The sequence below is a fragment of the Cibotium barometz genome, chromosome 30 (assembly GCF_041138505.1).
Source record: "Cibotium barometz isolate CiBa-2024 chromosome 30, ASM4113850v1, whole genome shotgun sequence".
NCBI lineage: Eukaryota > Viridiplantae > Streptophyta > Polypodiopsida > Cyatheales > Cibotiaceae > Cibotium > Cibotium barometz.
Window position 1 is genome coordinate 28,479,694 of NC_141075.1, and position 25,419 is coordinate 28,505,112.

The 25,419-nt window shown below is 41.6% G+C and overlaps 1 protein-coding gene across 11 annotated transcripts in view; it reads right to left on the reverse strand.

The window, feature by feature from the left end:
- LOC147621353 (protein BONZAI 1-like) overlaps positions 1-25,419 on the reverse strand; it is a 56,744-nt gene that overhangs the window by 3,901 nt on the left and 27,424 nt on the right. For 8 of the 11 annotated variants that reach the window (XM_086824084.1, XM_086824089.1, XM_086824090.1 and 5 more), the window contains 9 exons: positions 14,502-14,693; positions 14,237-14,377; positions 14,093-14,154; positions 13,898-13,997; positions 13,265-13,376; positions 5,402-5,478; positions 5,179-5,313; positions 4,822-4,986; positions 4,592-4,705 (listed from right to left, as the gene is read on the reverse strand). In XM_086824084.1, coding sequence (XP_086680210.1) covers positions 4,592-4,705; positions 4,822-4,986; positions 5,179-5,313; positions 5,402-5,478; positions 13,265-13,376; positions 13,898-13,997; positions 14,093-14,154; positions 14,237-14,377; positions 14,502-14,693 — 1,098 coding nt within the window. Of the gene's footprint in view, positions 1-4,591; positions 4,722-4,821; positions 4,987-5,178; positions 5,314-5,401; positions 5,479-13,264; positions 13,377-13,897; positions 13,998-14,092; positions 14,155-14,236; positions 14,378-14,501; positions 14,694-25,419 lie in introns of those variants that run through there. The other 3 variants (XR_015269813.1, XM_086824091.1, XM_086824092.1) reach the window with 2 other exon arrangements.

The window sequence follows — 25,419 nt, forward strand, 5'->3', positions numbered from 1 at the left end:
ATTTGCTACCACTCTTTGCCTCTTGATGAAGAGAAATACAGATTTGTACACATTTGATGGTTTGGTAGCTCTCTTGTCACAGGAGGAGCAATCTCATTGCAACCGGAACAACATGATTGCTGCAGATCAAGCTTTTGTTGCCTCCTATCATGGTAGAGGAAAATCTAGCGCTGGTTCTAGTGCTAAACCTAAGGACAAAGCACAAGCCCATTTAGATCCTCCTAACTCTAAAGAGGAGAAGAAGAGATGCAACTATTGTCGAAAACCTCATCATGTAATTGAGGAATGCAGGAAGCGTAAAGAGAGTCAGAAAAAGAAGAAGCAACAAGGTCTTGTTGCAACTACAGGTGACAGTGGCAAGAGAGAAAATTTTGCACATAATGGCAACGCCTTAATAGTCACATGCAGTGATTTGCCTATTTCTTGTTTACAATTATCGGATGCTGATTCGTATTTTGATTCAGGTGCTACATAGCACATCACGTCGTGCAAGAAGTTGTTTGCTACCTTGAGAGATTCACCATCAGGTGGTATAGTTCTGTGTGCTAATAATGCATCATATGCCATTAAAGGCATTGGCAATGTGGAGTTGACGTCATGTAGTGGGGACACATTTATTCTTGCAAATACTTTGTATGAATCTGAAATTTGCAAGAATCTTATTTCTATCTCAGCACTTGCAAAGTTGCTCTCAAAATCCAGTTCTCTGATCATTGCTAAACCATTTATGACAGAACAGATTCTGATGCGCTTATGCTCTCTCGTACATTGAGCAATAGCCTTTATAGGCTTGACATGTATGACAAGAGTAGTGATTCTCATGATGATGCTATGGTTGCTTCCACATCACAGGTTTATGCGTGACGCTAAGCTATGGCATGCTCGGTTTGGTCACCTTAACTTCCCTTCTCTTATGCGTTTACAGCATCAGTCTATGGTTCATTAGTTGCCGCCTATGCAGCTCCCACACAAGCATGTATGCGAGGAATGTATATTGGAAAAGATGCATCGTCAGTCCTTTCCAAAAGATGGCACTGTCCAGGCTACTCGGCCATTGCAGCTCGTACATAGTGATCTATGTGGCCCTATGAGGGCACCATCTTTTGCAGGACATCTCTACTCTATGACTTCCATTGACAATTACACTCATTTTTGTAGGGTGTATGGTTTGAAAGCTAAATCAGATGCATTTTCAGCTTTCCGTCAATTTCTTCCTATGGCTGAAAATGCTTGCAGCCATAAGCGCACAGATCAAGGGGAGGGAACATTTTCCACATGAGTTTACAACTTTTATGTAGTCACGTGGTATTTCTCATCAGTGTACTACTTCTTATACACCAAAGCAGAATGGTGTGTCTAGGCACCGTAATCATACACTTACGGAAATGGTGAGATGTATGCTTCAAAGTAAGGATTTGCCATCCAAATTTTGGCTTGAAGCTGTCATGAGCGCCGACTATGTGCTGAACCGCTATCCCATTAAAGCATTGAAATCTATGATAGCTTATGAGGCTTGGAATGGCAGAATCCCTGTAGTCACTCATATGCGTGCTTTTGGATGTCTGGCTTACATGTGTGCATGCAGATTTACATGATCATGCACACATGTATTCACATAAAAGCATACATGTGTGTGTACATTTTCTTGCATGCATGAATTGCTGCAACCGCCATAGCCCACTAAGCAGTGGTTCTCTGGTCCAATAGTGGTATCAAAGCACTGGTCCTCGATGACCGACCAAGAGCCTATAAAAGGTTGGCCAAGGTTAGTTATTGGGATATGGAGGGTCTCGCGAGTTTGTGAGAGCTCTATGGTCTTGGAGGCTTGATCTAGTGCAGACGTGCACCTGCTTTACGCAGCCGAGACCGGCAGCAATCTCGAGGCCCACGAGGACAGCTTCGTGGCGGTATGGGACGTCGCGAGGAGGAGATTGGTCGGTACGTCAACCTAGTTAGCTCAGCTCGTGGCTCGGTGGGGACAGCCAAGTCTGTGGGCTTGCCCACGGCTGTCATGGTTGGGAGGTGAGTCAAGCCTGCATCCCCTTTGTTGTTTATTCGTTTGTTTGCAGGATTCGAGTCCCGTACCAAGAACGATCACAAGGAGATCCGTGGGGATTTGACACCTAACCTCTCCACATATGATTGGTGTCAAATGGAGAGACCGCGGATCCTCGTAATCTCCAGGATGATTCGCAAAAAACCATCAGTACCACATGAGATTGTCAGGACAGAGCTTGTAGTGCCCCCCATGATGGTAGAGGCTCTATTTCAGACCATAGCCTCAAAGCCATGGGTCCAAAGAGAAAGAGACTACCCCGCTTAGCCATGGAGTCCTCACAGAGTATTGCCACAGAGGGCCATCACCCATCATGGTATGCTACAGTAGATGAGTGGTTCTCAACACATGGGCTCGACATGGATAGATTACCGCCCTTCCAGTATGATAATGACTACCCATACTTTACACTCTCCCAAGAGGAGAGGAATAGAGTTCTGAGACAGGATTTGATCCAGATGCCCACAAGGGAGACTTGGTCGGGCCCCCTTCCCACCAAGATGTAGTACTACAGAGATCATTTCCTTAGATTCACAAAGGATGGATTTGTTAGACGGCCAATCTACATGGATGTACAAATGTCTCATTCTATGAGGGTGACTATTGGTCAGATCAGAGTTTCCTCTCACTCTGGAGATTGAGGCAGAGAGAGCAGCACGGACCCCTAGAGAGGACAGAGTATGCAGATTATGCCATAGAGAGGTAGAGTCAGAGGAGCATTACATATGCAGATGCCCTGTATATTATGAGATCAGAGGGAGATACTGTTGCTTGGTCAGAGAGGGTTTTGGCCCACTTAGCCCGATGATGGAGTATCCCAATCAGAGATGCCTAGGCCTTCTCCTCCTCGAGCTACACCAACATAGAGAGAGGCTTCTACAGGTGCAAAGCCAAAGATCCCAGCCATAGATCACCAGCTTCTTCAGGCCTATCAACGAGCCACATCCCCCTCCCCCTATATCATCTACCTCCCAACGAGGGCTCACACTACAGAGAGCCTCGGAGAGCAGAGTTGCCAGGAGACCATGACTACCCGCACACAGACCACCACTACTACATCAGACCGAGTCTGCCCAGATCAAAGCACGTTACCGCAGAGCTATGGAGGAGAGAGTCCAGAGGCTACACCGAGGCACAGCAACTGTGAGAGTCCTCCTCGCCCCATGCCCCATGTATGATGTACTACACCCCACCATCTCCATTGGGTGGAATTAGTAGTATACAATTTATCATGATTGTACATCTATAGCATGCTATACAGTGACTGCATAGTGAGCTGCATGTGACTGGGATTAGCTTTTCATTTCAATTTTTCTTTCCATGATACTCAGGACACAGACTTGTTGTATACAAATTTGTCTCATAGGTAAATATGGCCTTCCGTAGACATTAATATATCTTTTCTTACTTTCTTTCTTTTCCTCTCTATATCTCTCTCTCATCTCTCACTCACACACTCTCGCCATGGCTGCCATACTGCTGCAATCGCCATAGCCCACTCAACAGTGGTTCTCTGGTCCAACAATGAGGAGTCGCATCTTTCTTACAGCCACATCTCTGTCATGTAGTGGTTAAGAGAGATTAAAAAACAAGTGATGAAGGGTGCAACCATTTGGACATTAAGGGAGAGAGCATGTAACCTAAGAAATTATGTGAAGGGTGTGTCAAATCAAATGGCACATAAATAGATGGGCCAAAAAGGTCATAAGCCATGATGTATGTGGGCAAGAAAACCCAAGAAAGCATCAAAAGAAGGCGCCTAGAACAAGTGGACTAGTAGGTGCATAATACTCAACTATGAGCAATAAAGGAGCCTTCAATCAAGGGAGGTGGAACTTGGAATCAACAAGAGAGCATATTAGGGCTAGATTAGACAATGGATTAAGCAAAACAAGGTGCTAACGATGATGCACTCTGGCCTATTTAAAGGCACCCAATCTAATGTAAATGTCTGTTAAATGTAACCTCATGCATTGTTATTATCTTGACATTAGCTTAATCACTTTTTCTCTACTTTCATTATGTGAGTATCAAGATTGAAGCAATCCGGAAGCTCTTGGGAAGCAAGATTTCTGTGCTAATTTCAGCTCACCTTGGAAAACTTGTTTTCATCAAACCTAAAGAACCCAGTGCAAATTAACGTATTCATGGTGTCAACTTACTAAGAGTGAAGTATTTATTACTTCAATTCCTTCACATATCCACTCTAGTGGTGATTTCTGGTAGCTTATTCAATTCAAGAATTTCTACTAATCAAATTCATTAGTGCTAATGATAGTGATGTTTTTGAGCAATTGGAGCTCAAACCACTAATTCGGGAGTTGCTCTCATCATTTCTCACTTTCCCCTTGATTTGGTAGCTAAATGCACACTCCATTCTATGGTGCAATTCTGCAGTTACCAGTTTTTGGTAGCTAAAATGCACACTCCATTCTATACTACTTTATTAAACACTACATTCAATACATATCTTTACAGAACTATGCTTATTTGAGCTTTCTGCAGAACATGAGCTACTACAAAAAACGCATTTACCTCCATCTCTGTGAAATCAGCCCCACCAACACCAACTATGAGCACTGACAAGGGGAGCCCAGATGCCTTAACCAGTGCATTGATGCTTTCTTGCAGATCTGTAATAACACCATCCTGATAATGCAAGTTACTGTTAAGCATACATCAACGATCAAAATCCTACGTGAGATATTTACATATATGGACGTTAATGGTGTGGAAAGAAGATGTTTCAGAATTGAGAGTAATACTGTGATTATCAGCAGCACAAAATACTTATGAAGCTGTCTTTCTGCTGCTTGACTAGCTATTGAAGCAGCATGGTTTATGACAGGGCCAAAGATTGTAGGGCCGGCCAAGTATATATGGCGTATTTCTTGTAAATATGCCTCCAAAATCCCTGCAACTCCAATAACCTGTACAAACAAGAGAGAATAAAGTAGCACTAGCATATACTTAACAGGGGGGGTTGGTTAACCGTTATAGGGGACTTGGCAAGGCTACCAACGATATCACACTGTCTGGATACTAAGAGAGCAATTTTCCCCTCCCCATTTAGAAAAAACCTAAATACATTGATTTAAAAGTTTTGCATGATATTTTCTTGCCTCTTCAGAGTGCTTGTTCAGATTGAAACAGTGAGAAATCGGTGTATCTTGATTAGGTCTGCCTCCGAAACCCCAGACAGAAAACTGCTTATCTGAATCATAGAACTCCAACACTTCTCCCGCTGCGTATATAGCCTAAGCACACCAAGCAATATCTGTGCTTGACAAAGAGCACACCATAGGTTCTTGCATGAAAATTGTGCAACTAATGATGGTGTCTTACAGCTTGGTATGCATTTAATCGCCCTGATGGATCAATATAATGCAAGGAATCTCTTTGATATGGGTTTCCGTTTGAAGCTGCAGAAGAACAAGTACAAAACTGTCAGCCATCTTACATATTAACCGACATTCAAACAATGTCATAGATCTCATGAGGTACAGAGAGAAAGAAAAACAGATATATAAACATCCTCTAAAGATCTGAAGGGTCTATGAGACCAAAAAGAGACACAGAGCACTAATTCATGGAAAGAAAAGGACTAAAAAACTCAAAAAGGGAAACTGGGTACCAATACAAGGAACATGTGATAGTACACATAGCAATGTAGCAAGGTACAATGTATACATATAGGATATGAATGATGTAAACCTCCTCGAAGAGCAAGAAACTGAGCTGCGATGATGGCCATCTCCTCGACCAGCGAGGACGCCGTCTTTCTCTAGAGCACAAAGCTTCGAAGAAATCACCTCCTTGTGGTGTACGATGCATGGGTAAGACATATACCTAGATGATCCAGGAACATGCCCAAATTCACCTTATAAGAAAGTGCAATTTATAACCTCATGGTAGTCATCCAAATTCACCTTATAAGAAATCCCCTCCTTGTGGTGTACGACGCATGGGTAAGACCCACATCTGGAGCTCGCAAGTGGATGGTCAGGATCCTCAGGGACCAGGCCACCCAGCTCTCACAAGAGATTGTGCTCTCTCTCTAGTAACTCTGCGGGGTCTAGCTGTGTGATCTCTCTAGCTACGTGGACATCCTTTGTGTCGCTGGTGGATGAAATCTGAAAAAGTCAGTGATAGAGGTCTGGGGAGCATCCCGTTGGCTCTGCCCCCTCGATGCTATCTGAGCACATACTACCGATGGCAATGGAGCTCTAGTAAGTACATATCAAGCCATCTCAAATCCTGATAGAGGGCCAAACCCATCTCTAAAGAGAATGAATTTTCCCGCAGATATCATAATAGGGTGGACATCTAAACATATAATGCTCCTCGGTCTCCACCCCCCCGGTTTTGCATACTCTGCATATACATACCTCCTTCGGGATTCCCTCTGCTCTACCTGACTTGACCCATAAGCGGTAAGACGAGACTAGTGCCTGTGGAGGTATCCAGGGCTCATGATGAATCCAACGTCTGGACCTCGTAAGAAATGCTCTCTGTAGAACTGAAGTTTTGTGAAGAGCTGAGGTGGGTCAGCCACCTAAGATGTATGTCAAGCCCTGTCAAATCGAGTCGAATGAGGCAGTTGATCTCTTGTCTAGGGAGACCAAGAAAAGGCGAGGCTATACTGGAAAGCGAGAACACGAGGCTATACTGGAAAGCGAGAACAGGATCCATCTCGAGGCCATGACAATCAAACCAGCTGGCCACCTGTGAGTATCAAAACTTGCATTGCCCCTCTCGTGTAAGCTGCATGGAGGACTCAAGTGTAATACCACCGGTTTGGTGTGAATGTTCATGGGAAAGTCTCCTCGACAACAAACTCATCAACACTTCAATATGGAAACATCATCGTTGCGCTCTTATATAAAAAAATCGGATATTCCCAAGATCATGTCCACACTGTCAAGGTTCATGATGTGGAAGTCCAAAGCCTCCCGGCAGTCCTGAATCTCGACTTCCAGCCTAGGCACCATTCGATCCCACACTTCCACGTCTGTATCCCTCCCAAGATTGATCACATAATGGTGATCACTTGCCACCGTGGGTAGCCGGAGTGTATGCACCAAACGTGAAAAATAACATTGTGAGTAGAGCCGTTGTCAAATAGAATCCGCATGCAATGGCCACCTATAAATCCCACCTCGCAAGAGATCATGCGGAATAAAGGCAGACTCGCTAATCTCACACCCCTGGCAACTACTACTATCCATATAATGAATTTAAACAAAAGAGATGCTTTTTTAAATCTGTACAAATACACTAATGCTAAGTGTACTAGTCAGATTCAAATTATGCTTCAGCATAAAGGGTTCGCACGGCGGAAGGACCTCTATATGAAGCCGATAATGTGGTCTGATTTTCAGCATGTGTTTAAGGCACAATTTGTCTCTATAAACAAGATAGACAACTTTCGTCGGTTGTTTAGATTGGAGATGGGAAAGAAGAGCCTAGACAACTATTCCCAAGAAGACCTGGCACTTGAGGAGCCACATGTGTTGGTTTACGTGCTATACTTATTCGGCCTTCCACCAAATTATCACAATTAGGATCTCCGGAACCATATTCATTCTCTTGATGAGATCTATTATTATGCCAAAAATTTTGATGATACCCTTGCTATTAAAAGAGATGGTAAGCTTGCAAGTACTGCCTCACGCAAGAGCACCAACTCTCTCTAAATCAAGTACAATGAAGTACAAGGAACCCATGCAAGAGGTTGAGGAGCAGGTGATGGCTGTCTAGTAGGTAGAGGAGGTTGTACATAGCGCTCATGTTGTGAATAAGGAGCAGCAAACTGACAAAAAGATTGAAGAAAATTAGGATCCACACCTTTTTGTATTGCCGGTAAAGGTGGTCTCACATACCGAGGGAATACTTGTGGCATATTGGGTTGAACAATAGACAACTTTCGTCGGTTGTTTGGAAAGAAGAGCCTGGACAACTATTCCCAGGAAGATCTGGCACTTGAGGAGCAACATGTGTTGGTTTACGTGCTATATTTATTCGGCCTTCCACCAGATTATCATAATTAGGATCTCCCGAACCATATTCATTCTCTTGATGAGATCTATTATTATGCCAAAAAATTTGATGATACCCTTGCTATTAAAAGAGATGGTAAGCTTGCAAGTGAAAGTACAATGAGGTACAAGGAACCCATGCAAAAGGTTGAGGAGCACGTGATGGCTGTCTAGTAGGTAGAGGAGGTTGTACATAGCCCTCATGTTGTGAATAAGGAGCAGCAAACTGACAAAAAGCCTGAAGAAAATTAGGATCCACACCTTTTTGTATTGCCGGTAAAGGTGGTCTCACATACCGAGGGAATACTTGTGGCATATTGGGTTTAACAACGTCACCACTGTTGTGAATACGGAGCAGCAAACTGAGAAAAAGCTTGAAGAAAATTGGGATCCACACCTTTTTTTATTTCCAGTAAAGGCTGTCCCACATATTGAGGGAATACATGTGGTATATTGGGTTGAACAATGTCACCACTTTGTATAAGGGCAACCGGTACAGTAGCTACTCCGGGTTGAGTCTCTGCACAGAAAGGCCGGCGAGGTTCCATGTACCTCCACAGATGTAATTGAGGTGTCCATATACTCCGCGATAGATCAGTTCAGAGAAAAAAAAGCACCTGTAGAGAGTGTATCGGCAATAGATAACGGGATGAGATACTTATGGCAAGCGAGAGGTGATGAGGGAGGAGATGCACAAGAAGGAAACACAACGCATGGAGTTTAGGACATCAAAAAGCACTATCTCTGGTCAACTTCAGATATCTTTGTGCATAGTATGACCACACTCCCCAAAAAAGGCATACTTTGTCCCAAAAAAAGCATCTCAAATGTGCGTCCCTCAAAAGTCGGCCTGTTTTTAAGTGATAAAGTACCACGTGTCCTTTACTAGCCAGCACTAACATTCCTATGCTATATAAAGAAAAAGCTAGAATCTTCTTCTCATGTGCACCCAGATTCAGATCTTCCACCCACGTAGAGAGGCGTCCTCCTCACACTAAAGCATGCCCAACCTTTGAGGACCACAACCTCACACTAGCATCAAAGACATGGCTCCAAGTGCTAAGTCCTTGGCATCCCAAACCACACACCCATTAGATGTAAGCATAGAGTAATCTCAAGGCCCCAAGTCCAAGTCTGAGAAGCTCTCTCTCAAACTGACTCATAAAGTCACTTATTTAGGCCTCCTATAAACTAGGAGCCAAATATAGCACATCTCATAATAGCTAATTATCCTCATTTAAGATGCTTTGACAAACCCATAACGATACTTTAGGCCTCAACATTCTTCAATTGCTAAATATTGACAAGTCCAATGCGTTTATGTCAAATATCAACATCTTTGCAATCACACATGTATCATGTGCAAACAAACCAACCTTCATTTCAGGCATGCTAAACATTCAGCCAGCTTTGTTTCCCTTTGCAACTAAGCGGCACTGGTTATTGAAATCTTTCACATAGCAAGTTAAACGTCACTCGCAGACCATGCTCAAACAGAAATCAGGTTCTTTGTTATGTTCAACCCATCAAGTACATTAGCAAGATAGTTGATTTTGTCATCTTGAATAGACAAAGGCACTTTCCCAACGTACACAATAGGATGTGATGTATCATCACATATCTATACATAACCTACTTTTTTCAAATCCCTTAATCCTTTGAACCACTTACCATGGCTAGTCATGTGGTTAATGACACCTGAATAAACATACCATACATCTCTTGAATTCGGTGCATCTGTAGTCATGAAACTAAGCATATATTGCATCACAAAAAGTTGCTCACTTCTATCTTGAGCTTGCTTACTTAACGATGTATACCCTTACTACAACTTCACAATTTTTATATAATTATGTTTTTTATAGCAATAGTTTGCTATATGCCGTAGTTTGCCAAGGTAACAGTATTCTATACTATTTCCACTATAATTTCTTTGCCATGCACCTTGGCCTCTCCGACTCCCCTACCTCTAGAGTGGCCTCTACCACCTCTTTGCGAATTGGAATCCTGTTATTGTTGTCCATAATTCTTATTTCCATAATGGCTTGCACCTCAGCCAACTCTTCCTCTGCATGTATTTGTATAGAAGGCATGCTTCTCCGTATTATTGGAGGATGATTTATTCCCAACATGAATCTCATCACTAATCAAAAGGGCTACAAGGTCCCGAAAGTTTGAAAATTTTTCCTAAGTTCGGATAGATGTCCAAAACTAATCAAAGTCTTTTTCAAGTCCATTCAAAGTGACCTACACTAGGTCGTCATCATCAACCGATGCTCCAATAGAGACGAGAACATTTGCAAGTCCTTTAATCTTCAATGAGTAATCATTGATACCTAGGTTATTTCTTTGCACATGATACTTCTCTTACTTTAACTGCATCTTCTTAGCCTCGGTACTTGTGCTATACCAGTTAGCCAAGGTATCGTTGCATCCTATATATGATCAATCATAGAATCAAACACACTAATAGAGAACCAATACATAACCTTGCTGGCCCTCCCATGCCATGCCTTAAAGTACGTACCTGTTGTGAAGTGGAATAATCTTCCAGACGCTCGGACTCTTTCTCGTCACCTAAGGAAAAACTAAAATCCTTTTGCCATGAAGAAGTTCAAATCCCACAAGGTGCTTGTTCTTGTTCAGCTTCTTGTTAAAAACCTGGGATAGATTGTTTGACATTGTTACCTGCAGTACTTTCACCTACACCAAATATGTCTGATAGATACATAAACAATAACCAACAATGGTGTAAACCTGTTATAGCTCCACTTCATGTGAACCAAAAAGAAAGAGATGGAGTTACCCTTAGCTTCTCTTGATTGCCTCTTGAGCTCGTTATGCCTTGCAAGCAAACTTCTTTACACCCACACAAGAGTAGACTAGCACACAAGCGAGATGGATGTTTTGATTTTCTTCTCTCTTCTCTACAACCACAACATAAAGATAAAGAGTACATAGTATAAGGAAAAGTACTCTACTACTAAAACATACAAGTTCCATAGTGTGAACCCGACTAAATAAGCTGACACTATAACTATACAATAACTCAAGTAACCAAAAAGGTGGTCATATAACGTGTAAACCATTGGCAGTATATCAACCATAATCTCATCAACCATGCCAATAGAAGTGTGGAGGTGTCATCCTAGCGTGTCATCCATATCAGCACTAGTTAAGCTTGATATCTCAACATAACATAGATCTTGACAATAGTGTATTCCATCATGATGGTCCTATAGTTATATATGGGGTCTCTTGCTTTAAGGATGGAATCTAGTGCATAGGTTTCCCTAGTGAGAGGATCTAGGATGGGCGTAAGTGGTTTCTTTTTTCCACCAAAATGTCCAATGCAATGTGTGTGTGTGTGGGGGGGGGGGGGGGAAGAGAGAGAGAAAGGAAGTCATTAGAAGAGAGGCGGATTGGCAGATTGGACAAAATAGATACACAATGAGTACGAATAATGTGGCAGGAGATTCTCCAAGATCCTATTGGAAAACATCAAAAAGGAAACTAAACCACTAGATTCACTAGTTTTTGGCAGGGTGGCGGGTCTATCATCATCATTGACTACTGTAGTTATGTAGTCATTTGGCAATCTCTTCTGGAGACCCAATAAGATCAAAAGGGTCCTCCTTCACTGTTGGGCGCGTCCAACTTCGATTATCATGTCTTAACAGTGCGACTCACAAAGATCCTCCTCTATGGAGTCTCAGGTCTCACCATATGCAATGCCAATCATGTGAGGCAGCTACTTGTCTCGGGGTACCCCTGAGGTCGTGATTGCTCTAGGTGACCTCTAGTCATGCAACTTTGTAGTTCTTCCTCATCCTCGTCATTTACCTCTCTAACTAGCTAAGTGCTGACATGGCACTCTGAAAAGAGAATGTGAGAGGTGCTTGCCTCCCCGTATGTATGATGAGTTCGTCTCTGTCTGTGTCTCTGCATCTCATTTTACTAGAGGGTCACACCTCTGATCATAATACTCAATGACACAGTAGAGAAGGTTTAAATCCCTCCCAAAACAAACAAAGGAATCTCGGCACCCATAGGACATCTCTATCTCATGCATGTTACACACTAAGCTACTCATAGCTGGCAGTTATCTCATATCATATTTACCTCTCCCCTGTTTTTATGTCAAGCTATGTGAAGAAACCCTCAAATGCCCCATGGAGATCCTGAGTGCATGTGTCACGTGTATTTCAAGGTAGCCTAGCATCTAGCTGAGGCCATTTGATGTCACTGCAAAGTGGCTTGGGGCGTCTTTTGCTAAATCCATCTCGTGTAGTTATGTATCAACCAAATGTCATCTCCGATAAATCAGTTTATCTCCTGTAGAGAAGATACAGTGTTGGCAATGCACACAAGCACACACAGAGATAAATAGATAAATTATCATCTTCGGAAGCTGAATGCAGCTTTATGAGACCCAATCCTGCAAAGTACATTTGAATACAAGGCAATGGAAAAAAGCATATTACAGGGTCATAGTATCAGACTTGTGTGTGGATATCATGTCCTCTTGAGAAGTGGCAATGGCAATTGTCTTCTGCTTTTGAACACATCATAGAATCGTGGCCGAGATGGCAGTGCAAACATTTAACAAATACCAGTCTGAAAGCCACGACCTCTCTTTGAAAATGCTAAAGTAGAACACATTCTGGTAACGACTATCCTCCTTTAGCGGCACAGCATCTCCCCCTCCTGTACTGACTGAAGCATTTACTCTCCCTTGTAAACCCGAGTATGCCTATAATAATCTGGATCTCAATGACAATTTTAGAGAACCAACAAAATAAAGAATGTATCCTAAAAATATCCTTGCCATAGTGAGTCCAAGAGAAGCAATGTCGCCCATATGCCCATGTGAAAAACAAACTGCAGAAAGAGTGGTGCAATGCATCATCAGCTCTTTCACGTAAGTGCAAAAGTCTTCAGAATTGTGAACATTTTTCACGTGTGGTATAAACTAAATCAAAAAGGAATACAGGCGGGCAGGCCTAGTTCACTAAACAAACATCAACTTGCACAGTGGCAACATTGTGCAGATTGAATCATGAGGTGTTTTTCCAGCTCAAGAAGTTGCTAAAATCAAGCTTCCTAAGAGTTCATACCCCACTTCATTTCTCGATAAATGTACAAGCGCAATAACAGAAATAGCACCTACCAGTAAAGTCTATGGCAACAAGGAAGCTCAGCTCAAATCCCGAAAAAATATAGTCCAAAAAGCTATGCCGAAGTGATATAGCACATTGCTGTATATGTATCTTTCCCCCAACCTGGTGACATGCAGGGGCAAGATGTAATGAACACACACACACAAAAAAAAAAAAACCAAAACAATCGATTCTTGATAGCCCTGCCTTTCATTTTGAAAGAACTTGAAATACTATTTAATATCATGATTGAATAATACCAAATAATCAATTTGCTATTGATTGTTTTACATTAATAGTAATATCAATGACCAGAATATCAAATCATATCAATACAAAAAAAGAAGCAGCTAGCAGCACATTTATTAGAGGATATAGACTCATTATTAGAAGAGTTTCTATTTGGTTTGTGTGTTGGAGTGGGTGAGTGGGTGTGTGTGTGTGTGTGTGTGTGAGAGAGAGAGAGAGAGAGAGAGAGAGAAATATGTCTCTTAGCAAAAACAAAGGGAAAAAAAAAAAGCGCTTAGACCTACCATTTACGCACGCCCGTCGCCGGCACGCCAATAGCCTTGCACTCAGAGCTTACAATAAAGACATGCAACAATGCAGCATGACAATAATTTCCCTCACGGAAGAGCACAAACCTTAGTTGATGAATACCCCGAAGAGTGTCGTTCCAGGTCTATTCCAGTTGGTTCATGCTTTACAATATCTAGAAGTTGATTCAATGATGTTTGGAATGCCCTGATAGAAATACATAAAATCTCATGAGCAGGAAGTGTATTTGGATGCTCCTTGCATTGTCCAACACAAAGAGAAGCGAATTTGCTAAGCCTCACCCAATGAAGTCATGCCTTCCATTGCCATTGAAATTAAAACACTCAATCTTAAGTGGGCAGTCCTGCAAAATTCAAGTAATAAATGAGCTTATACACCCTCCTTTATGAATAATTTGAATCATTGCACGCAAAGCAAGCTTCTACCATGTCCCCATTGCACAGCTGCTGAAGGGTAATTTTGATCAGTTTCCACATTGGATTCAAGCTATTCCTCTTCACTTCTGTCTTATAGACTGGTATGAAAGACCCATCCTCAATTCTCTTGCTTATTGACAAGAAAGCATCCTAACCACACCACCATGAGTCAAGACATGGGCTAACTTTGCAAGGGCAAGGACTTCCCATTACATAACAAAAAGGCTGAGAAAATGTAACAAAAGGATCAAAGCATCTATAAGAAAAAACTTACAGTTTTCGAAAAAACATCTTTGTTGTCTAGTTCAGAGCAATGAACCCTAATCTCAATGACAGATTTTGAATTGACCATCTCCTCAGCCCTCACGGTGAGTAGACCAAGATCACGCATTCCGGCCGCTTCTAACGCTTGCTCTTTCAATGGTTGTAATGCTCTCGTTATACTCTGATTAGGTGTGGTTATAATCTGCAAAGAAAGCCATGAAAGACGGTCTTTCATAGTATGAGCAAAGTTTCACAAACATGAAGGCAAATGCACACTTATGGTAGCACTACGAGTGAACACGACCTAACCAAGCACTTTTTCCCATGTGGTTTTTCTCCTTGGATATCCAGTGTGAAAGGACACTCTATCTATTGCTTTGTACTTAAATATTATTACTATGGATGGATATATGTGGGAGGTTGACTCTCAACATATATGTACTATGTCCATCTCCATCTCTGTGTGGCTGTAAGCTGAAACCCTAACCCTCTCTGTCTGGCTGTGGCTTTCCAACATTTTGTATCAAAGCGTGGCCTACTTCTCTTGGTGGTGTACAGCTTTTGATCATTGCTTCTCTGAGGAGACTGTGCGCTGCATATTTCTCCCCAGCCCGCCTGTGCGCTGCAGCTCCGTGCCACCCCCCTCCTCAGCCCCCCTTGGCACTAGTATGGAGTAAACCACTTCCGCACCTCGCTGGGCGCCACTAGTGCGGGGAGAGCCACCGCCACCAAGCCAGTGGGCAGCACTACAAACTTTTGGGCTGATGTGGCAAGGGAACATTTTCCATGTGATTTTCAGGTACTACTCCGTTGCCGTCACTTACATGCCGTCTCTGTCGCCTCGCCTCACCGTGCCATGTCTCCATCGGTTCCTTGCTGACTCAGCTACTGTGTGGTCGCCTGAAGTCCCTCGCCGACCTGCACCCGACCAGGTCACCACCTCCGCCTGAAGTAGCTTCCCGACTAGCATGACGTCACCCAGCTGCTCTCTAGCCATCAGCAGCTGCTTTATGTTCAGAGTTCAGTCAAAGGTCTACTTTGAATCTCTGAATTTGATGAGGCTTTCAGCTTGCAGGTACTACACTATAGAGTCACAAATTTTGCGGCTTTTCTGAAATTCATGCAATTCAGTACAAATTGGGGCCAAAATTGCATACAACTTTTGGAGCTGGTAGCCAAAAGGGCTTTGGGGCATTGTGTGTGGTGATGACACATGCCCACCTACCGCAACACCTCAATGGGGTGCTGCTGAAAGAGCTCCAGGAGATGAGGTAGAACATCTTGTTCCTACACAAGAGTAGAGAAGATGGCCATGTCTTTAATAGCTCTTTCTGTCAAAAGGTCTATCATTCCGCACATTTGATCCTACAAGACAGCAAAGCTTGCATGGGACACTTTGGAAGCAATGTATCGCGTACACAACGACGCAAGGTTTGCCTACTTGAAGAGGAAATTGGATACTCTTTCTAGGGATGAGGGTGACTCTATGACAAATCACCTCACCACACCTCACCAAAGTGAAAGAACAGTTATTGAACGTTGATGAGATTATCCCAAACAAATAGTTTGTCACCAATACTTTGAATTCTTTGCCTCCCTCATATTTGGGCTTTCACACCTCTCTCAATCTCTCTATGAGAAGAGGTGTTGAACCTGTCCTAGATATTGATTTGTTCCATCCTAAGGGGCAACTTGTAGCTTCTTCTTCTTTTTTATACTGGCCTTTGGCCCAAGATCCTCCCATATTTACCAATTTTTCACCGCCCGTAGGCGCTTATTTATCCACTCGTAGGCAATGCCGTCGAGAAAGCACCAAGAGGGGTTTTGAACCCAAGACCCCTTGGTCCTACGCAAACACCTTCACCACTTGAGCTATCACCTCACTGGCGGCAACTTGCAACTTTATGCACAGTGATTGAGATTGGGCTGGTGATAATGATACCAGGCAATCCACCAATCCACCAGAGGGACTTGTTTTTCCCTTGGCAGTTCATGCATATCTCAGTGGAGTAAAAAGCAACCCACTGTTGCCACGTCTACCTGCGAGGCTGAGTACAAAGCAGCCTTCATTGCTACGGTAGATTGTGTATGGCTAAGTAGATTATTGGCTTATCTTCGTAAGTGTCAACAGACACCCACTACTATTCTCACTGATAGTAGCCAGAGTGCTATGGCCGTGGCACAAAATCTCATATTTCATGCACGTATCAAGTACATTGAGATCTATTATCATTATGTCAGAGAGAGATTACATGCAAGGGAGATCAGTTTATCTTACTGCCTTACACAAGATAATGTTGCAGATCTATTTACAAAGGCTTTGCGAGAAGTTTGAAGCTTTTCGAAAAGCTCTAAGCTTGCTCTTATATAGAGAGTGATCTGCTACCTTATATAGGTTCACACTTACACTATAGGGGAGATTTGAAGGCAAATGCACACTTATGGTAGTGCTACATGTGAATAGAACCTAACGAAGGACACTTTTTTCATGTGGTTTTTTCCCTTGGATATCCAAGGTGAAGGGACACTCTATCTATTGCTTTGTACTTTCATATTATTATTATGGATATATGTGGAAGGTTGACTCTATCACCTCCAATGATTATCACTCTCAACATCTATGTATTGTGTTTCTCTCCATCTTTGTGTGGCTGTAAGCTGAAACCCTAACCCTCTCTATCTGGCTGTGGCTTTCCAACAGAACACACAACAGTAAATTACACCTTAGAAGGTTATTACCACTAGTCTTGTAATTAAGCTAGAAATGAAAAGGCAAATTAACTTATAATCCATGAAACTCTTGAGAATGTTTGGTTAGCACGCATCTACCTATGGTAAAGTTTTTTTTTTAATCATGTATCTAATCAATTTACAATTTTTAAATACTAAAAATAACATAAAAATCTTGTACTAGCCTCATCTTCAAGGAGATGTGAAAAAAAACTTGTCTTTATTGATACAAGGTGAGTTTTTGTACTGCATTTGTAATGTGCTTAAAATTTTATTGAAGTTATTTTGAAAGTACAATTTACAAATTATATCTTTTTTGCAAAAAGCAACTAAATAATGGCCATGGAAACATTTTTTGGCACTTCACATTTTTTTCATCTGATATCTTGTGTTGAGAGTAGTTCTCTGAAACAACATCTTGGTGTACCCGGATTTTCAACATAAACTTTCAACACCAGTTATTTGAAGCTTTCATTGCATTACAATAAAGCAAAAATAAGGTATCTTTCCTAGCCATTTCTCCTCCTACCTCTAACCCCCCTCAATGCCTATCTCTAACCCATGGCCCAGTGTGCCAACACCCCTCCTCTTCTATCTTCTTACCTTCAACGTATTTCTCTCTTTGCTCCCTTTCTCGTCCTATCTCCGACCCCTCTCAAAGCCTCTCTCTAAGCCACAACCTAGCTTACCAACTCCTCCACTTTACTTCCGGCTTCACCAATAAGTAAATTTAACGACACTCACCATCACATGAACAATAAATCTCTGGTATCAAAAAAAAGATTCCCCAACAAACATCATAGCCGCAATATGCAAGAGACCGGCCGAATGTCAATGGAAGATCTGGCAACTCACAATCGTGGTGGCCAATGTAAAGCCACACGCATGTAATTCCTAAGGCTTGATGTTGCACACATATAAATGAGCAAATGAATTGTTATGAGCTGAAATTTAATATTCTCACGTTGTCATTATTTATGAATTCTCTTAGTCGAGTTTAGATTGGGATGCCCTTCTAATGCGGCAAAGTAGCTTACTTTGCGTGTACGTAGGTAATTTCATAAATGCATGAGAGTATCGGTTGCATCGTCTTGACTTATTGAGTTTCGTATGGTTATTTGTATTTTTAACCAATTAATTTATTAATTGATTTGCATAGTTAATGTAGGTGCAGATCCTTGGGTTGGATAAGGAAGACATACAAAATCTCTTTTATGCATATTTAATTATACAAAAGATATACACACTTATATGCAGATTTCTGGAAGAGGCTTTGGGATAGATTTCGACCGAGGAAGATCTCTCTCTTTTTTTGGCTAACCACACATAGGAGTCTAGCGGTGGGTACTTGTTTGGGAATCATAGGTCAGTCAACAGCTTGCCCGAGGTGCGGCCACCCCCAGGAGTCCCAGCGACATTGTCTTTGGGATTGCTCGAAGGCTCAGGAGGTTTGGCAGCGGATTCTCCGCATCTTCGCTATGGACAGGGCATCGACCCGGATCATCACTTTGGATACCATCACTTGGGCCACCGAGGCTAGAGTGGTCAGGACTTACGAGGTGGATGAGGGAGGCCTTGCCCTTCAGGTCTCCCACCATCGTATTGCAGTAGTACCAGTCACAACCCCACTTGCAGGTGTTTGGCGACCAGGCTCATGTCAGCGATGGGAGATTTGCAATAGCATAGCAGCCTGGCACATCTGGCGTGCTAGATGTAGCGAGGCCATTGAGGGTACCCACACTCCGCCGGCTGAGACCATCAGCGGCATCTAGCTCGACATCATTCACACCCTCCGTGGTCAATGGGAAAAGCTGCAGGGAGGTTCTGACCGCATGCGGAAGCGACGTGAAGCCTTCTTGAGATTGCGGAGGCCTGGCCCTTACCTCACAGATAAAGGCGGTGACCCCATTTGGCATTACAAACCACCTGTGTGTTTGTTTCCCCCCCTCCCCCTGTATGAGAGAGCCTTCTCATAGAGCGGCTAGCCGGAGGAGGCATCTCTCCCCCTTATGATCACTTGTTTTCCCACCCTTATATGAGGCGAGTTTGTATTTAGTCCTTCGTGGTTGCACTTAGCCATTTGTGACTGTTTTTTCTTTAACTAATTGAAGGATCTTTCTCTCGGGAAAAAAAAAAGGGAGCTACAAAGGGGATACACTGTGTGGTATAGTACAGAGAGAGATGAAAGAAACTCTCACGTACAAGAAGACCCAAATGCACCCTTTAAAAGGGATAAGGTCTTGACTCTTAAGGGCTTGTTCCCACACACACACACACACACCATCACACCCCTGTAGTATCTCAACACCCCCCTTCAATGCCAACCATGGGAAATGGGTGAGGATTGGACATACTAGAGGAAAAGAACCCCCTTTGATACAAACACAAGGATGGGTATAGGATAGCCTTTATAGACATAGGCATTACATCTAGATGGTAGAGGATGAGTGTGAGATCAAGGAATGATTACGTCCCCATGGCTTAATCTCCTTATGACATATGAGAGTGCATGTCACACATCAAGACACAGTAGACCACCTAGATGGACTCTCATCATCACATGCGTGCCATGATTGCTTTGATGATCTTCAATATCCATGATTCTCTAGTCGTGTAGAGAACCATATCACCTGAATGCTCCATGATTGTCATGCATCTCGAACATCAATTTCTCCACCTCATCACGTACATACATGGGTACATGACATCATGAGAATAGGAAGGTCTTACGGATGTCATCAGTGATGACATGGAGAGATGTCATATGTGCAAAGATACATTGCTATAAAACCATGTGCTGGAGGGTGATTTATAATACATAATACATCATCGCTGTGTTAAAAAAATACAAGGCTCGGGCATGGTATAAAATACAATTATACAAGCTACTCAAGAGCTGTAAGGGAGAGCTCAAGAGCTACAAAGGGGATACACTGTGTGGTACAAAGAGAGATGAAAGAAACTCACGTACAAGAACAAGAAGACCGCAAGGGAGAGCTCAAGAGCTACAAAGGGGATACAGTGTGTGGTACAGTACAGAGAGAGATGAAAGAAACTCACGTACAAGAACAAGAAGACCCAAATCCACCCTTTAAAAGGGATAAGGTCTTAAGAACTTGCTCCCACATACACACACACTAATACACACACACACACACACACACACACACACACACAAAAATAACTCTAACCACCATCACACGCATGTAGTATCTAAGCTCCTTCGTGTTGCTATGGGAGTGGAACTACCCGCACCCCCGAATCTTGGTTGGCTCTGTACATCTTCCTTTGTACCCAATCGTGTTCTCTTTGATGCATCACATGTATCCTTACTAGCCTCAATATCCTCACGCAGAGGCCCACAACCACGTCTTGCCAATTGCTGTCTTTTCCATTCTTGTAGCTCAACTTTGATGTTTGCAGGCACCAATGCCTTCCCCCGTTAAACCTATGAAATGGACCTTAATACGGATTATGGACCCTCTTAGTATGAGGCATTTGACAAAGACAAGGCAAAGCAATTGGACAAGTTTCAAGCCACTTAACCAAGCCGGATCAAACTTCTTCACTTCACATCAAATAGATTCGAGTGTCGATTTCAATCAAGCCGCCAACAACAACACCAACAATGAAGCTACTAATGTTCGAGATGGTGGATTCTCCCATTCTCTACTACCAAAACCGACCTTTGAAGATCAAATTCAACTCCTTGGTTAATAACTTAAGATAAGCAACCAAAACGCCTCATCCTCAAGCAATGCCTTGTCGGTAATGAAGTTTCTACTCTTGCTTCTGAAGACGCACACACCACCAAGATCATTAAGGCTACTTTCGACGCTCACACAACTAAAAAGGACAATAAGATTAGCCGTCGTACTTTTTCTTTTATCAAACTTGATGGAAAAAGAATACTCGCCTTATGCTTACATAGTAAAGTCAATTGGATGATTATTTCTCTAAAGAGACTTTTTCAGAACAACATAAGATTATACGTACTACCAACCATATGGTTGATCGTGCATCACTATCGTGGAATGTTCTCCGCAATAGCCTTGACAAGCCTGCTATTTGGGAGGAATTTCAACACAAGCTGAAGGCCAGCTTTTTACCACACAGTTTCCACTCAAAGCTCATCGTGCATAGGATGCTTTGTCTATGTCCGACTGCGAGACCATTCCTCAATACATAGAGAAGTTTTAGCAAACTCTACTTCAGCTTTGTATGCTTGAAGACGTGTCTGAAGCTACTATTCAACATCGTTATGAATATGGTCTTGAAGATACTATTCAAGCGGAGATAAACATGTTCAAGCCTACTTCACTGAATAATGGTATTACCTTAACACATAATGCAGAATGCAAAAGAGATTTAAACAAGCTTACTCGACAATTCAATGCCTCTTTTTCAAATAATTGACAGACTTCGAGTTTTAATAACAACCAGTAATCTTTTTCACTTCTTGAATCACGATCTTTTAATGGTTTTAATGCGAATAGAAAGCTTTGGGTAGCCCCTACTAATACACGCAATACTCCTACTTAAAATTTAAAGGTTGTTAATGATCATATCAATGTAATTTAACCCAAGCCTATGAGTCACAATATTAACATTGCCAAGAAGCCTCGCCCTACGTGCTACGACTGCAATCTACCATGTCACTTTGCTACTCAATGTTGGAAGACCTTTAAACGAACAGTTGCTCAGCTTCACAACATCAAGGAGGTGCCTAACGAAGATGGTGATTATGCTCTAGATTGGTCAAAGATATGCTACACAGCGATGGTCACCACCACCAAAACGATGTACCAAGTAACCTTATTTCAGCTTATTCATTGCTTGACATGAAGAGTTAAATTACTGGTCATGAAGTTGTAAGAAACACCCACGATTTTATTTATGAACGTGTTGTTAAGAAATTGCAATTAGAGACACATGCATAGGTCAGATCTTCATTTCAAGATACACATTATAATGATACTAAAGAAAATTAGATAGTTCAAAATTACCATTGGCTCTCATAAAGAGAAGAAATTTCTTGATTGCATCTCTGCACACTAGTGATATTATCTTAGCATGCCCTTTCATCCTCAGTTTAATCCTCGAATTGACTATGATATCCACTTTATAATGACCCTCCATTACTCATTGAAGATTCTGAGATCATAGAATTTAAAATTATTTTAGACTATGAGCAAACAACAACAACAAGAGAAAAAATTTATCACAGATATTTAGTAAAGTATAAAGATCACTCCATTAAAGAGACTCAATGGCTCCCTGATCATGCCCTTGTTGCCTATTCATACTCGCCCATAATTATTTCTGATTTTGTGACAACAGAAGACACTTGCTTCTTACCCTTAGGGCATGTTATAAGGAGTAAATTCATGGAATTTAATATTCCCACGTTTGTCATTATTTATAAATTCTCTTAGACGGATTTAGATTGAAACGTCTTTCTAAATTTGGACAATAGTAGCTTACTTAGCATGTACGCGGGTGTTTCCGTACATGCATGTATATCAATTATATCATCTTGTTTTATTGAGTTTCATATGGTTATTTGTACTTTTAATCAATTAATTTATTAATTGATTGACATAGTTAATGTAAGTATAGATCCTTGGATTGGATAACGAAGGCGAGCTGGTGGTGATCAAGAAGATTTTGAGACACTCAACTTTGAATATCGACGGATTCCTTGATCATACCCTCGTTGTCTATCCATCCTTGATTGCATCTTATATTCATACTCGCCCATGATTATTTTCGATTTTGTGACAACTGAGGACACTTGCTTCTTATCCTTGGGACATGTTATGAGAAGTAAATTCATGGAATTGAATATTCCCATGTTTGTCATTATTTATGAATTCTCTTAGACGGATTTAGATTGAGACACCTTTCTAAATCCGAATGATAGTTGCTTACTTTACACGTATGTGGGTAATTCCGTATATGCGTGAGTATCAGTTGCATTATCTTGATTTATTAAGTTTCATATGGTTATTTGTACTTTTAATGAATTAATTTATTAATTGATTCGCATAGTTGATGTAAGTATAGATCCTTGGGTTGGATAACGAAGACAAGTAGTGGTGATCAAGAAGATTTTGAGACACTCAACTTTAGGTATCGGTGGATTATTATTTAATTTTGTATAGCATACGTCATTTATTTCATTTTAGGTGACATACATATTTATTGGCAGTGGATATATTTATTTAGATATGTAAAAGCTTCCTTATGCAATTTAATTTTACAAAAGATACACACACTCATATGGTTTGAGATTTATACCTAATTTGAGTAGTTTGGCTTGCACGTTTAATAAAGCAAGCTATTTTTGTTGATGTCGATATCTTTGTAAAAGTGGGAGCTATTTTGAGCTCCACAAGTTATTTCAAGTAACATGATTAAAATACACTAAGAAAAAGCATGGACTCACTCTTAAGCAACAGCAAATTGAACCCAATATCATGTTTTTGTCTCTATTCTATTGTTTTTTAAGCAATTTAATATTGAAGAATCTTTGACTCTCAACATGAATTGCATCTAGCTTTTAGAAAGAACTGCTTTCATGTAAATATCAATTTAAGCACAACCCCATCATCTTATTGCAGCACAACTCACCCACAATATAGCTTCGATTGGTGTACTTTACTTATAATAAATCAAGTGTGAATGAGACTTCGCTTGCTATGACATTATTGCTTATGTCAAACCGCACAAAATATCTAGATATTATGTGCCCCTCTAAGAGGTGATCCACACAAAAACACACAAACACTTACTGAGAGGCTGTTTACATACCAAAACATTTGTACTAGGATTTAAGGCTTGCTTTCAACACCCTCCTCAAGCGTCATCCTAGTATATACTTCCTTGGATTAATCTAAGCCTATGACTTAGTTTCACTGGAATGTTATGATTGGTATAGTCCTTGATGAAGAGGAACTTTGCTACGCCAACTTTTTCTTTGTTATTCAGGGCTTTTAGAAAGCCCTCTACTTCATACTCTGCAAAGTTTGCTTCTTCTTTACAGTCTTCTTTCTCTTGTGTAACATTTGCTTGTGCTTTGTGGTAACATTTATTTTCATGGTGATTTGTCGTATCACAATGCTTGCAAGGCTTCTTTGAAAAACAGTCTTTATTGGTGTGATTAGTCCTGCGACAGATTGTACCTATGACTTTACCTCTGTGTGTAGAAGAAGTTGTCCCCTCCTGTTGCTATGGCTTTGAACTTCTTTTCTGTTTCCTTGACGGAGTTTATGATTGTTTCCAAGGTGAGTGTCGAGAGATTTTTTAGTGTGGTGACGAGGTACCATAGGGTTCTTCTGGCATGGACTTGATAAGCACAACTACGGTCACCTCTTTCTCCACTTTAGCTTTGAGTTGAAAGCTGGTTCATGAGAGACTTCTCTCATGTGACTACATCATGAGTCCATAAAACTCAATCTGCACGGAAACCTTCAAGTTCTTCACTTGATCTCCGAAGAGCTTGTTCAACATCTCATAAGCTTCCTTAGAAGTCACAAGATCTTCTACATGATGTATGAAGTTGTCAAACAACCCTAGGGCTATCAACCCAAAGGCCTTCTTATCTCCGAGCTTCCAAGCTTTTAGTATTGCATCTTCCCCTTCTTCGCGAATCTTTTCTTCCCCCTCAATGTAAGGCAAGAGGCCTTCACGCGTCAAGCTGAATTTCAACTTGGTCTGCCAAGTGTGAAAGTTGTCCCGTCAAGCTTTTCAATGAACAGATGTGAACCCATAATGATGGAGACAAGGGGTCTTGGGTCTTATGGATGATGAACAAGTGTCTACCCTTTTCCACATAAATCATGATTTTCAAAAAATTAGGATTTTCAAATTTGGGGGTTTTTGAAAATGATGCTACAGGATGCTAGGATGCACCAAAGGTAGAATCTTGTAAAGCTCCAAATTTTTTTGAACACTTTTTTTTGTTTTGATATCGATTTGTAGATTTGATGCAAGTTTGCTGTAGATGACAGCCCCACCTTTGTATTGAGATTGGTCCGCCTCTCTTTTTCTCCCATGCATACACTGGACTGAACTGTGCGACCTGACTGTCTTTTGCTACGCTGAGGTGGGGTAAGGTGGCGCACAGTAGCTTTATGGCGGGCAGATGTTGAGGTGCACTGTGGCGCTACTATACACACAGGCGCCTTACAGCTTGT